At 44.6% G+C, this 13169-nt stretch overlaps 1 protein-coding gene across 1 annotated transcript in view; it reads left to right on the plus strand.

Moving 5' to 3' along the window:
* Nucleotides 1-13169, plus strand: part of LOC123995528 (laminin subunit alpha-4-like) — a 30399-nt gene extending 17230 nt beyond the window's left edge. The window contains exons 22-41 of the mRNA XM_046299167.1: nt 92-256; nt 1004-1149; nt 1488-1650; nt 1835-1968; nt 2123-2294; nt 2462-2593; nt 2717-2859; nt 3044-3173; nt 3287-3424; nt 5076-5209; nt 5387-5542; nt 6113-6266; nt 6719-6912; nt 8464-8653; nt 9722-9877; nt 10379-10538; nt 11212-11342; nt 11430-11523; nt 11661-11780; nt 11974-13169. Of these exons, the coding sequence (XP_046155123.1) occupies nt 92-256; nt 1004-1149; nt 1488-1650; nt 1835-1968; nt 2123-2294; nt 2462-2593; nt 2717-2859; nt 3044-3173; nt 3287-3424; nt 5076-5209; nt 5387-5542; nt 6113-6266; nt 6719-6912; nt 8464-8653; nt 9722-9877; nt 10379-10538; nt 11212-11342; nt 11430-11523; nt 11661-11780; nt 11974-12119 (2958 nt within the window). The 3' untranslated portion in view covers nt 12120-13169. The remainder of the gene's footprint in view (nt 1-91; nt 257-1003; nt 1150-1487; nt 1651-1834; nt 1969-2122; nt 2295-2461; nt 2594-2716; nt 2860-3043; nt 3174-3286; nt 3425-5075; nt 5210-5386; nt 5543-6112; nt 6267-6718; nt 6913-8463; nt 8654-9721; nt 9878-10378; nt 10539-11211; nt 11343-11429; nt 11524-11660; nt 11781-11973) is intronic.

Here is a 13169-nt window from a genome sequence, read left to right on the forward strand (position 1 = left end):
GGCTGGAACGTAACAAAATGTGGAAAAAGTCAAGGAGTCTGAATACTTTCCGAAGGCACTGTATATCATGTTTTGTTACACCGTACTGTAGGTCCAAGTGTCCATGAAGTTCAACGGTCAGTCGTCGGTTGAAGTGCAGCCCCACATCAACGTGGCGGACCTTAAGACAGTGACCACCATCAGTCTGTTCATCAGGGTGGACCCAGATAAGGACCCTATTGAGGACCGCTTCATCTTCTATCTGGGAGACAGAAACGTGAGGAGGCTGGGGGGGGGGGGGGTTAGGAAATAGGGAGCTGGGCTGGTGCTGGGTTCAGATCTACTTGTCCTGTATAGCCGACTCCTTTTGTTGTCATGCCACAACCATGGAAGTTGGCCATACAGCATAAACACATCTGGGATCAGGCTAGCATAGACCAGCATATAGCGCAACAGCCCCTGGGATAATGCTGACGTGTTTTTCTATTGTGTGCAAGAAGTGGGTGGGTTGGAGAAGGGGGTTGCAGAATGGCCCAGATCTGCCAATGAAAGTTCCCAGACTTGGACCCTGAGGATGGCTTGAGATAAAAGGGCGAGAGCAGCTTGTGTGCAGATGAATGGTTTGTTGTGATCATGTGAGCAGAAGAGGCCTTTGAGACAGTTGCCTTTTTCAAAAGGTTTCCGGGAGACGCCTGTTGTGTGCGCTGCCGCCAAAGTCGGGGCTCATTTACATAAATGCCGTTACCCCCCCCACCCACAGGAGCTCTCCTCTCTGGGCCTCTCTGTTCTCTTTAATGATGCTGCTTACCCTGGTGATTCTGCCACTGCTGTAAATTATGCAGTGGTGTTTGTGTAAGTCTGCTTGATGCTTAGAAATGGCGCTCTGTGACCCTTCGTTGGTTTTATAAAGCAAAGATTAGGAGATTTTCCTGAATAAGATCGCAGGCAGGGATTCAATATTACAATACAGGCACTGTGCTGTATAAAACCTGTCACCTTGGTTTCTCTCCTACATATCATATAGGGTAAGAAGGACTACATGGGTCTGGCCATCAAGAATGACAACCTGGTGTACATCTACAACCTGGGAGGGGAAGATGTTGAAATCCCGCTGGGTTCAAAGCCCGTCAGCCAATGGCCTCCAGTCTTCAACCTCATCAAAGTAGAGAGGTACAGTAGTGTGTTGCCTAAGCAACAGATCCAGTCGCACAAATAGACTGGCATAACCTGGTAGCAGATCAACTGATGCTTATTAGACAAGACATCTGTCGTGTCTGTCGTCATGCCATACATGTTTCACGAAGGACAAGCGATGACAAAGAACTTGGCTAAAGCACATACAGTACAGATTTGCAACCTTGCTAAAGACCGTCCGTCCATTCACACAGACAGGACATCTGTCTCGTCTAACCACTCACAGGGATTCATGAGGCTGTTCTGCCCATGCAGTATGTAACGGTGTTGATGGGACTGATTATTCACACTTCTTTGTGTCTTTGTTTTGACAGGCTGGGCAGACATGGAAAAGTGTTCCTGACTGTGCCCAGTCAGACGTCCACTGACGAGCAGAAGTTCATCCAAAAGGGCGAAGCCTTTGGCACCGACTCCCTGTTCAACCTGGACCCTGAAGACACTGTCTTCTTCGTGGGTGGCGTCCCCGCTGACGTCAGGGTACGGTATCACTTTCTAACAGGATATGACATCGACCTCTGATCATTTCCATCGTACAATATTGATCTAAAAAAACTGTACTTCACTCATGAACCACTGACACAGCAGAATTGAAATCAGTATTGCGATGACTTTACTTTTTCCTTCCGAGATAAGATTCTGAATGTTTTGTTTTTCCTTGTAGCTTCCACCTGCACTCAGCCTAGCTCCTTTTGTGGGCTGCATCGAGTTGGCCTCTTTAAATAATGATGTCATCAGTCTGTACAATTTCAAACAGACGCACAAGATGGATGTAGTTGCTTCAACACCTTGTCCCAGGTATGACGTACTGTATCTTGTCTATATACGTTTTCTGTTGGGAACATTAGATATTACCTCTGCCCTTAAAGAGTCCACGTCTCCATCTGAGGCTCCTTCAGGCAAGTTGCTTCATTTTGACTTAACTTTAGCATTGTTTTCTTTGGCGTATCAGGTATAAGCTGGCATTCTCGCAGAGTCGTATCGCCAGCTACCTGTTTGACGGAACTGGTTATGCCCTCATCAACAACATGGAGAGGAGGGGTAAATTTGGCATCGTCACCCGGTTTGACATTGCTGTTCGGACAGTAGCAAACAACGGCATCCTGTTACTCATGGTCACCGGGGTAAATATAGTAGCGAAAATGTCCCCTTTATTTTTGAACAAGCAACATAGTGTCAGTCAGTGATGCAATGCTATGCCTTGCAATTCTTCAGAGAGCACAGAGAGATTTACCAATACTTTTTCTGCGTCATGTTACTTGGGGAAAAATTGTTCAATAATTCATTCCAGGACAAGTTCTTCCTGTTAGAGTTGAAGAATGGCTTTCTACGTCTCATGTACGACTTTGGCTTCAGCGGAGGCCCGATCGTCATGGAGAGTAACTTACCTAAACTACAGATCAATGACGCAAGATACCATGAGGTAAATCTAAATCAGCCCATTGTCTTTCTGTCAGCAGGGGTGTGCCTATTAAGATGTGAATGCAATCAATTTCCTTTCAACAGTAGGCCCAATCCAATCTAAGCTGTGCTGTTCTGTTTATAGGTGTCAGTCATCTATCATTACTCCAAGAAGATCATTCTATTGGTGGACAAGAGTCACGTGAAGTCCATGGAGAATGAAAAAAAAACATTGCCCTTCTCCGATATCTACATAGGAGGGGCCCCCTCGCGCATTCTCCTCTCCAGGTGAGTCAGTTATCTAATCACACGTGCACTTCCTCACACCAATCCAAGGACCTTAAGAGGTCTTCCTTTGTAAGCATAGTTGACAATTGTAACACAATATCAACAGATTGTTACATTAGCATCACACTGAGTACAGTTGGACGGCAGGCCCTATGTGACTATGAGCATATTCCCTCTCCCCCAGGCCTGAGCTATCCTCCCTGATGGGGCTGAAGGGCTGTGTGAAGGGCTTCCAGTTCCAGAAGAAAGACTTTAACCTCCTGGAGGAACCAGGCACTATTGGCATCAGCAGCGGTTGTCCTGAGGAGTCCTTTGTATGTACTGTAGTCCATAGCAAATGCTACTAGACAAAGCATTGGTGGTGTATACAGAATCAACTGAACTACAATAGTTGACAATGTCCCTGTTGTGTCTTGGATTCTAACAGATGTCCCGTAAAGCCTACTTCACTGGAGAGAGCTACCTGGGGTCTGCAGCAAAGATATCTCCCTTCGACGCCTTCGAGGGTGGCCTGAACTTCAGGACACTGCAGCCTACTGGTCTCCTGTTCTACCACATCGAAGGGGTATATTGATTCTTGCCTGAATTGTATTTATTTGTTTCATAAACTCAACAACAAAAGAGACGTCCTCTCACTGTCAACTGCGTTTATTTTCAGCAAACGTAACATGTGTAAATATTTGTATGAACATAAGATTCAACAACTGAGACATAAACGGAACAAGTTCCACAGACATGTGATTATCAGAAATTGAATAATGTGTCCCTGAACAAAGGGGGGGGGTCAAAATCAAAAGTAACAGTCAGTATCTGGTGTGGCCACCAGCTGCATTAAGTACTGCAGTGCATCTCCTCCTCATGGACTGCACCAGATTTGCCTGTTCTTGCTGAGAGATGTCACCCCACTCTTCCACCAAGGTACCTGCAAGTTCCCGGACATTTCTGGGGGGAATGGCCTTAGCCCTCACCCTCCGATCCAACAGGTGCCAGACCTGCTCAATGGGATTGAGATCCGGGCTCTTCACTGGCTATGGCAGAACACTGACATTCCTGTCTTGCAGGAAATCACACACAGAACGAGCAGTATGGCTGGTGGCATTGTCATGCTGGAAGGTCATGTCAGGATGAGCCTGCAGGAAGGGTACCACATGAGGGAGGAGGATGTCTTCCCTGTAACACACAGTGTTGAGATTGCCTGCAATGACAACAAGTTCTATCCGATAATGCTGTGACACCACGCCCCAGACCATGATGGACCCTCCACCTCCAAATCGATCCCTCTCCAGAGTACAGGCCTCGATGTTAGGCTCATTCCTTCGACGATAAACGCAAATCCGACCATCACCCCTGGTGAGACAAAACCACGACTCGTCAGTGAAGAGCATTTTTTGCCAGTCCTGTCTGGTCCAGCGAGGGTGGGTTTGTGCCCATAGGCGACATTGTTGCCGGTGATGACCTGCCTTACAACAGGCCTACAAACCCTCAGTCCAGCCTCTCTCAGCCTATTGCGGACAGTCTGAGCACTGATGGAGGGATTGTGCGTTCCTGGTGTAACTCGGGCAGTTGTTGTTGCCATCCTGTACCTGTCCCGCAGGTGTGATGTTAGGATGTACCGATCCTGAGCAGGTGTTGCTGCACGTGGCTTGCCACTGCGAGGACGATCAGCTGTCCATCCTGTCTCCCTGTAGCGCTGTCTTAGGCGACTCACAGTACGGACATAGCAATTTATTGCCCTGGCCACATCTGCAGTCCTCATGCCTCCTTGCAGCATGCCTAAGGCATGTTCACGCAGATGAGCAGGGACCCTGGCCATATTTCTTTTGGTGTTTTTCAGAGTCAGTACAAAGGCCTCGTGTCCTTTAACTGTGATCTTGTGGTCCTTCTGTCCTAAGTTTTAATAACTGTGATCTTAATTGCTAAATGGCATATATTATTATTATTATTATCCTACCTTCTGTAAACTTTTAGTGTCTTAATGACCGTTCCACAGGTGCATGTTCATTAATTGTTTATTGTTCATTGAACAAGCATGGGAAACAGGATTTAAACCCTTTACAATAAAGATCTGTGAAGTTATTCGGATTTTTACGAATTATCTTTGAAAGACAGGGTCCTGAAAAGGGGATGTTTCTTTTTTTGCTGAGTTTGTGAGTTCCAAAGGAACTGCAAAGGAAATACAACTGTTGTTCAAACTCCAAACTTTATCCCTCCTTCAGTCTGATGAGTTTACCATCGCTCTGGAGAATGGAGCAGTGGTATTGAACTCCAGGGGCACCAGAGTCAAATCACACAAGAAGCAGTACAACGATGGAATGACCCATTTCCTGGTAGCTTCAGTGAATAATGACAAGTAAGAATCCAACGTATCGTAAAAAACATCTCCCTTTATCTGGCAAGTATTTTTTACAGATTGCCTCGCTGTCAAGCCACATACATATTTCTTCATATTTAAAAGTGTGATTTACTAGGAAAATGTATTAGAATTGTTCACTGTAACAATTGACCGATAACTATCTATCGCCATCAGATATGAGCTGGTGGTGGATGACAAAGACAAGCATGAGAAGAAACGTCCGTCCTCCCCCGCCTCAGCCTCCACAGTGAGGAGTTTCTACTTAGGAGGCTCTCCCAGTAGCAGCATCAAGAACTTCACTGGCTGCATCAGCTACGCCTACATCAGCAGGTGACCTGGCCCCTCTCTCACTGCGACAGCACTCAGATCACATTAAAAGCGTAATGCGTTTGACGTCATGGAGTGTAATGGATTGCATCTAATATTAGCAAGTGAACGAGTCCAAGGTTGTACACACCTCTTATCTCCAGAGAACGTTGTTATGATAGCAAGCTCATTGGACATCTGGCTCAGGTCGGTTGGTGAAAACCTTGCTGCCTAGCTGTATCTATGAGAGGAAGAAAGCCTGGCAGAGTTGCTGTTGAGAGCCGAGTGGGAGGACATGGAGTGTGTTTCCATGGAGACAGAGTAGTGTGTGTGTGTGTGTGTGTGTGTGTGTGTGTGTGTGTGTGTGTGTGTGTGTGTGTGTGTGTGTGTGTGTGTGTGTGTGTGTGTGTGTGTGTGTGTGTGTGTGTGTGTGTGTGTGTGTGTGTGTGTGTGTGTGTGTGTGTGTGTGTGTGTGTGTGTGTGTGTGTGTGTGTGTGTGTGTGTGTGTGTGTATCTCTATGGCTCTTATGTCTTTGGCACTGAGTTGCTAGTCTCTCTCTCTCTCTCTCTCTCTCTCTCTCTCTCTCTCTCCAGACAAGACAGGGACATTGAACCTGAGGACTTTCAGAAGTACACTGAGAATGTCCAGACCTCCCTGCAGGACTGCCCTGTGGAGCGACCGCCCGCTGCCCTGCTCTCAAAGCACAGCAAAAACTCTGCCAAATCCAACCAGGGCCATACTAGGAAGGTAAAGAAATGAAGATCATTTAAATACATGTCATTGAACCCGAGTTTGGCTTCTAAGAGCTTATGCCTGCCGGATACAAAAGTCGTCAGTATTCATTCATAAAAAATGCCTGTCTTTTCAAGTCTTAAAAGAGGCTATAAACACTTAAAGATGGAATCCTTAATTGGTGATGCTGCCACATCCGTTTGGGATAATACATTAACAAAGAAGTCACCCCAAACAACGAACACCTCGGACATCATTGCACGTGTAATTGAACAGCAGAATATGAACTGCAATGTTTTTCCCCCGTGCTGCCGGAGGAGCCATTCCCCACAATAACAAAGGCGCTGGGGCAAACAGTAGCGCTGCTTGCCCCCAATTTCGATCTTTAAAGATGATACTGTATACCGAACAATAGGCATGCATTGACCCACTACTAACAGTCAAATAACTTCCATTCTCTCAATAAGGTGGGCAGAGACAAGATCAACCAGCCACAAGGCCTGTTGGGACTGAACAGTGATGACCAGCAGCCAGGAGAGACAGAAGAGACACCATGCTACCTGTCCGCTAGGCCCCATGCCACCCGCCACGCCCACCACTACGGGGGTATAGCCAACAGCAGGCAGGAGTACACTGACATCCCAGAGTCCCTCGCTGAGAGGTAAGACCAGGAAAGGGAAGAACACCTGGCTTGCATCCCAAATAGCACCCTATTCCCTATATAGTGTACTACTTTTGACCAGGGCCCATAGATGTGGTAAAGAGGTCAATGGAACTCAACCAAAACAATGGAAATGCCATGGAAACGCCTGGGTTAAAGATGCTGTCTGGGAAAGATCCCCAATCTCCTCATTGCCCCCCAGCAAAATGATCCTACATGTAGGCTAGTGTTTATATGTGTATTTCACACTATGTTGAGGTACAAATCAGAGTATAATGCTTTTATGGATGTCAACCCCAACGCATGTTCATGTCATCGTCACCAATCAACTGCAGTACAGTTAAAAATGACTTTGACTACCACCACCGATGTATGCTAGCTACTCTATGCTACCAGCTTATGTGAACGGGAGTTAGCATTTAGCAGACACATCTCAACCTGAAAAGAGACTTCTAAATGCTATGCAAAAACAACCAAAGATATCCATATCAGACTTTATTAACCACATTGTGGGCCTGTTCCAATAAATCAACCATGACGGATTTGACAAATATCCACATTGTTAGATCAATCCTGCATCCTTCCTCTATCCCCCCATGGTCTGCATTCCAATGACCTCTTCACCGCATCTATAGGGCTCTGTATAAAGGTAGTACTCTGTGAAGGGAATAGGGTGACATTTGGGATACAACCTGGGGGTACAACATAGGTGATTGGTCAAGCAGAAGTCAACCAGAGGTCAACCAGAGGTCAATCATGAACCCACTCTACACATGAACTCCACTCTGTTTTCTTGGTCTAAATATTACTTGTCTCTGATTGGGAATCATATTCAGGCAGCCATTTCTCCACTGGTTTTTGTGGGATCTTGTTTGTGTGTAGTTACCTGTGAGCACTCCATGACTTCATGTTTCGTTTGCTAAGTTTCCTTTATTAAACATGTGGAACCCAAATCACGCTGCACGTTGGTCTGAGTATATTTCCAGTTCGTACGACGATCGTGACACCTGTATGCCTCTACTACCTGTGCAACAATGTTTCATTTTACAAATGCGGTCTCTCCCGTGCCTAGCTAGCCCATAAATGAACGTAAAACTAATAATTCACCATGGAAACCGTAAACACTCAGAATTCCATTAATTCATTAACCAGAGCAGTGCGGCCTATGTAGGTCTATTGGATATTTATTAAATAAATATTTATTGCAGTTATTGTCTCATCATCATTGATTATCTACTAGCTACAAGCCAATGGCTTGTTTAGCATAGCAACGTAGAATGAAACGAATTAACAACTGGGTCAAAACATTAGAAAATAACTAACGACCAGCACGCTTGGGTAGCAACTTCAGAATGCAAAAACGAATGTACCCATGTTTTACTGAGAAAGTTATTAATATTTTTCTAAACCGTATTACGGTAACCATTTTATAAAAGCAATAAGGCCCTCAAACCCTTCTTAGGCCTTATTACTTAAATATACCACAGCTTTCTGCCAATCAGCATTCAGGGCTCGAACCACCCAGTTTATAATGCACCTTTTACCCCCCAGGTCTCACTTCTCCCTGTCCCTGAAGACCCAGTCCTCGTTCGGCCTCATCTTTTATGCATCAGACGAGGCAGAGGACAACTACATGGCTCTGTTTCTTTCCCATGGGAAACTGATGTACACCTTCAACCTGGGTCAAGAACAGGTCAAGGTCAAGAGCCCGGAGAAGTACAACGACGGAACATGGCACAATGTAAGTAAATATACACTATCGGTCAAAAGTTTTAGAACACCTACTCATTCAAGGGTTTTTCTAAAATGTTACTATTTTCTACATTGTAGAATAATAGTGAAGACATCAAAACTATTAAATAACACATGGAATCATGTAGTAACCAAAGAATTGTTAAACAAATCCAAATATATTTTATATTTGAGATTATTCAAATAGCCACTCTTTGCCTTGATGACAGCTATGCACACTCTTGGCATTCTCTCAACCAGCCTCATAAGGTAGTCACCTGGAATATATTTCAATTAACAGGTGTGCCTTCTGAAAAGTTCACTTGTGGAATTTCTTTCCTTCTTAATGCGTTTGAGCCAATCAGCTGGGTTGTGAAAAGGTAGGGGGGTATACAGAATATAGCCCTATTTGGTAAAACACCAAGTCCATATTATGGCAAGAACAGCTCAAATAAGCAAAAGAGAAACGACAGTCCATCATTACTTTAAGACATGAAGGTCAATCAATATGGAACATTTCAAGAACTTTGTGCAGCCTCAAAAACCATCGAGTGCTATGATGAAACTGGCTCTCGTGAGGACCGCCACAGGAATGAAAGACTGCAGAGGATAGGTTCATTAGAGTTACCAGCCTCAGAAATTGCAACCCAAATAAATGATTCACAGAGTTTAAGTAACAGACACATCTCAACATCAACTGTTCAGAGGTGACTGTGTGAATCAGGCCTTCGTGGTCGAATTGCTGCAAAGAAACCACCACTAAAGGACACCAATAATAAGAAGAGACTTTCTTGGGCCCAGAAACATGAGCAATGGACATTGGACAAATTTCCACCAGTCTTTTGGTTTATGTATAAAATAGTAAAAAATAAAGAAACCCTTGAATGAGTAGGTGTTCTAAAACTTTTGACCGGTAGTGTACTTATTCCCCATTAACCATATACTAAAATACATAACTTTTACCTCTGACATCTGTCACACATAAATAGATTGTTCTATGGGATAAGCCACTCATTTTCAGCAGTGACATAGTTCTACCCGACAGTGTAACAGCCCTGTCTTGTCTCTCCTCCTGCAGGTTATTTTTATTCGTGATGGGAATCTGGGCCGATTAATCATTGATGGGCTGACACTGCTGGAGGATAGAGCTCAGGGCTCCAACGTCTCCTGGCACGTCAGCAGTACCCTCTATGTGGGAGGGGTGCCACCAGGGAGGGCCCAGAAGAACATACTGGTAAGATACACCCCTTAGTGCCCAGGGCTGCATCCCAAATGGTACCCTATTCCCTATGTAGTGTACTACTTTTCACAAGGGTCAAAAAGTTGTGCACTATATAGGGAATGAGGTGTAATTTGGGACATAGAGCAGGGCCTTATAGCCTACTGAAGGAAAATGGAGCAGAATGTTTTTACAGTGGAAACCTGGAAACATGAAAACCCTGGCCAAGAATGTATAAGAACTAAAAAGTCAAGATCCTGACCTTTCGATAAAGAACATTATAAGAGATGTCTGGAATGATTTATGGTCCTCTAGTCTTTTCTGCCATATGTTCACACTGGGAGCCATCCAAGTATTTTCACTTCAGACTGCTGCACTCAGACGATACGTTTCCCATAGAAAACAATAAACCATCAATGTGACCCCTCTCTGGGGTCTGTTAGTGGAACATATTATCTACAGATATCTGTACTACCACCCATTTACACTTTCCTGTGCTGTATTTGTCTCCAATAGAGAAACTCTGCGTACAGCTTCACTGGCTGTGTGAAGAACTTCCAGTTGAATGGCCAATGGCTGTCCTCCGTGTCCCAGGCCTTCGGGGTGACGCCGTGCTTCGAGGGACTCTCTGAGCCGGGGACATACTTCTCTGAAGAGGGAGGATATGTCGTCTTGGGTAAGACATAAACACACTTTGCCAAGCCTCTCCATTTGGCTAGGAATTAAGAAAGTAATGGCATATGATTATCCTCAAGGCCCTTCTGGCTTTATACTGTGGCTGAACCCTACCAGATTCATTTGAAGTATGATACCAAAGGAAAAGCTTGTGAAACATTGATTTTCCTGCAATCTTCAGGACATACTCCATCCTATCATTGTACACGGTTCACTTTGGCAGGGCCTGGAGCTGTTTGGAAACAATGTGTCAGTTATATCACACGCCATGTCAGATTATCTCTGGAAAGCAGACAAAACCCCTGGGCCGCTCACGAATCACCACAGAGACGGGGAAGCAGAGAGGCTCTAGTCAGGATATCGGAATTTGATATGCCCAGTGCAGCTGTGGTGAAAATGTGGCCTGGTGGAAAAGTTGAGGGCGCGGAGGAGAGCTGCAATCTCCAAGGTCTTGGAAGCCAAGCTGCAGCTGTTTGAACGAGTGCAGAGCAATTTCACACCCTACTGTGGCTGGCTAAGTTTCACACGTGCACACGACCCCATTGGGCCGAAGTGCAGTGACACATTCCAGGTTACAGGCGTTAAAGATGAGGTTCCGAACGGACAGAGGGACTGGTAGACTGGTAGAGATTCAGACTTTACTTGAATTACTCTTTCTGTCCGTCTCCCTCAAGATGACACGTTCAACCTGGGGCGGAAGTTTGAGCTGGTGGTAGAGGTGCGCCCTCGTGTGGCGTCAGGAGTACTACTGCATGTCTACACAGCAGCAGAGGAGTACTTAACGATGTATATTCATCAAGGAGCGGTAAGCGACTAATACAAAGCAATCAGTCGTAATTTGCTAATTTGCTATTAGTAGATCTTCAATGCAAGTATTGTTCTATGCTCACAGGTGGTGGTGCTGGTGAACAATGGGGTCCGTGAGTTCTTCACTCAGGTCACTCCTAGACTGGGTCTGTGTGATGGGAGCTGGCACAGGATCACAGGTAAGAGATCTCTTTATTGCATTGACTGCCCCTGATTTAAACAGTATGGGACCACGGTTCATTTGCAATGATTGGCCCATGTTATGTGCAGTGGCTGACAACAATGTGTTCTGCTGTCCTTTCTGCCTCTGGTTCAGTGATCCGAGATGCCAATGTAATCCAGCTGGATGTGGACTCAGATGTCAACCATGTGGTAGGACCTCTCTACCACAGTACCCAGAATGCCAGGGCCCCTGTGTTCATTGGTGGAGCTCCAGGTCAGTGGCAAAGCCATGCATTTCAAGACGATTGAACTTCACACAAAATAGTTTTTTGCTAGACACTTCCAACTAACAAAACACATCCAAACTGTGAGTACTTTGGCTACAGGGTGAGGCAGCACTATCAACCTTGAGTTTGCAAAATGAAAGGAAATGTGTTTATAATGTTGTTTATTATATATCTTCCTAGAATCTCTTCTCCCAGAGAGCATTACCACTAGGAGGGCCTACACAGGCTGTATGAGGAACCTGACGGTGAACGAGAGCCAAGTGGCCTTCAGCAAAGCTGCCCTGGTCAGCGGGGCCGTCAGTGTGGGCTCCTGTCCAGCTGCCTAAAGGCCCTGTCATAACGAATACAGCCCAGCTCTCCAGCAACACGACTGACCAAATTCTGCTTCCTAACAAGTTTCCACACTGTCAATAAAGCATGAAAAGTCATTTTCATTGTGTTTTAAATTGCCTATTCTTGTTTGATGTTAACTAGAACAATGTTTGTTTTCATTTGGAAAAGAAAATGACCCGGCAACGTAACCAACCCTCCCATATTAATTAGTTTCACATTAGAAAATATCCCCCCAAAAGAGTTGGACTGCAACATGATGTGATTAAGGACCACTGCTCATATTATAGCCAACTTAAGAAGGCTTGTAACTGTATCACCCTATGAGAAGGTATCTTCATTTTCTTAAAGGCCCAGTACAGACCAAATGCATTTTTTTATATAATATTGTACAACAACTGATGAAAATAACACTGTAAAAGTGTGAGAACATTTTTTATCAGTGTTATTTCCTGATAGTTGCTGGTTGAAAATACAATCTACACAAGAGCTTCTAATCAGCAGGTTTGCATGGGCGGGATTTTCTTTTTTTCATGGTGACATCACCATGCAGTACAGTGTTTAATAGACCAATAACAAAGATAATTCCAAACCTCTCTGCCAATAACAGCTAGTTTCTAGTTTTCCACTCCCAGACAGTACTAGCAAAATTCTTGTTTTTGCTAAAAAAGCTATTTTTGCCCATTTGAATGGGAATATATTACAGTAATGTAGTTCATTGTTACCCAGAAATGATTTGATATATATATATATAAAAGAGCTGCATTGGGCCTTTAATCTACATTGGCAGAACTCATAAATCCACACTCCCACTCCAAAGGGATTGGTTTGGGTTTGGTTGATAGGAGCCTAAAGTATAGTTTATATTTTTGTCAGAGAGCTATGATGTACTGTAGGAGTGCAGCCAAGTCCAGTTCCAGACAATGCTTCCACCACCATATGTTATCATCTCAATGCTGCCACATCTGTATGTAACAACATCGTCTTCATTGCTTTGTCACAGTTTTTCTACTTTTTTTCAGATTAATAAAATGTATATTCTAAAA

The sequence above is a fragment of the Oncorhynchus gorbuscha genome, linkage group LG14, assembly GCF_021184085.1.
Source record: "Oncorhynchus gorbuscha isolate QuinsamMale2020 ecotype Even-year linkage group LG14, OgorEven_v1.0, whole genome shotgun sequence".
Taxonomy (NCBI): Eukaryota; Metazoa; Chordata; class Actinopteri; order Salmoniformes; family Salmonidae; genus Oncorhynchus; species Oncorhynchus gorbuscha.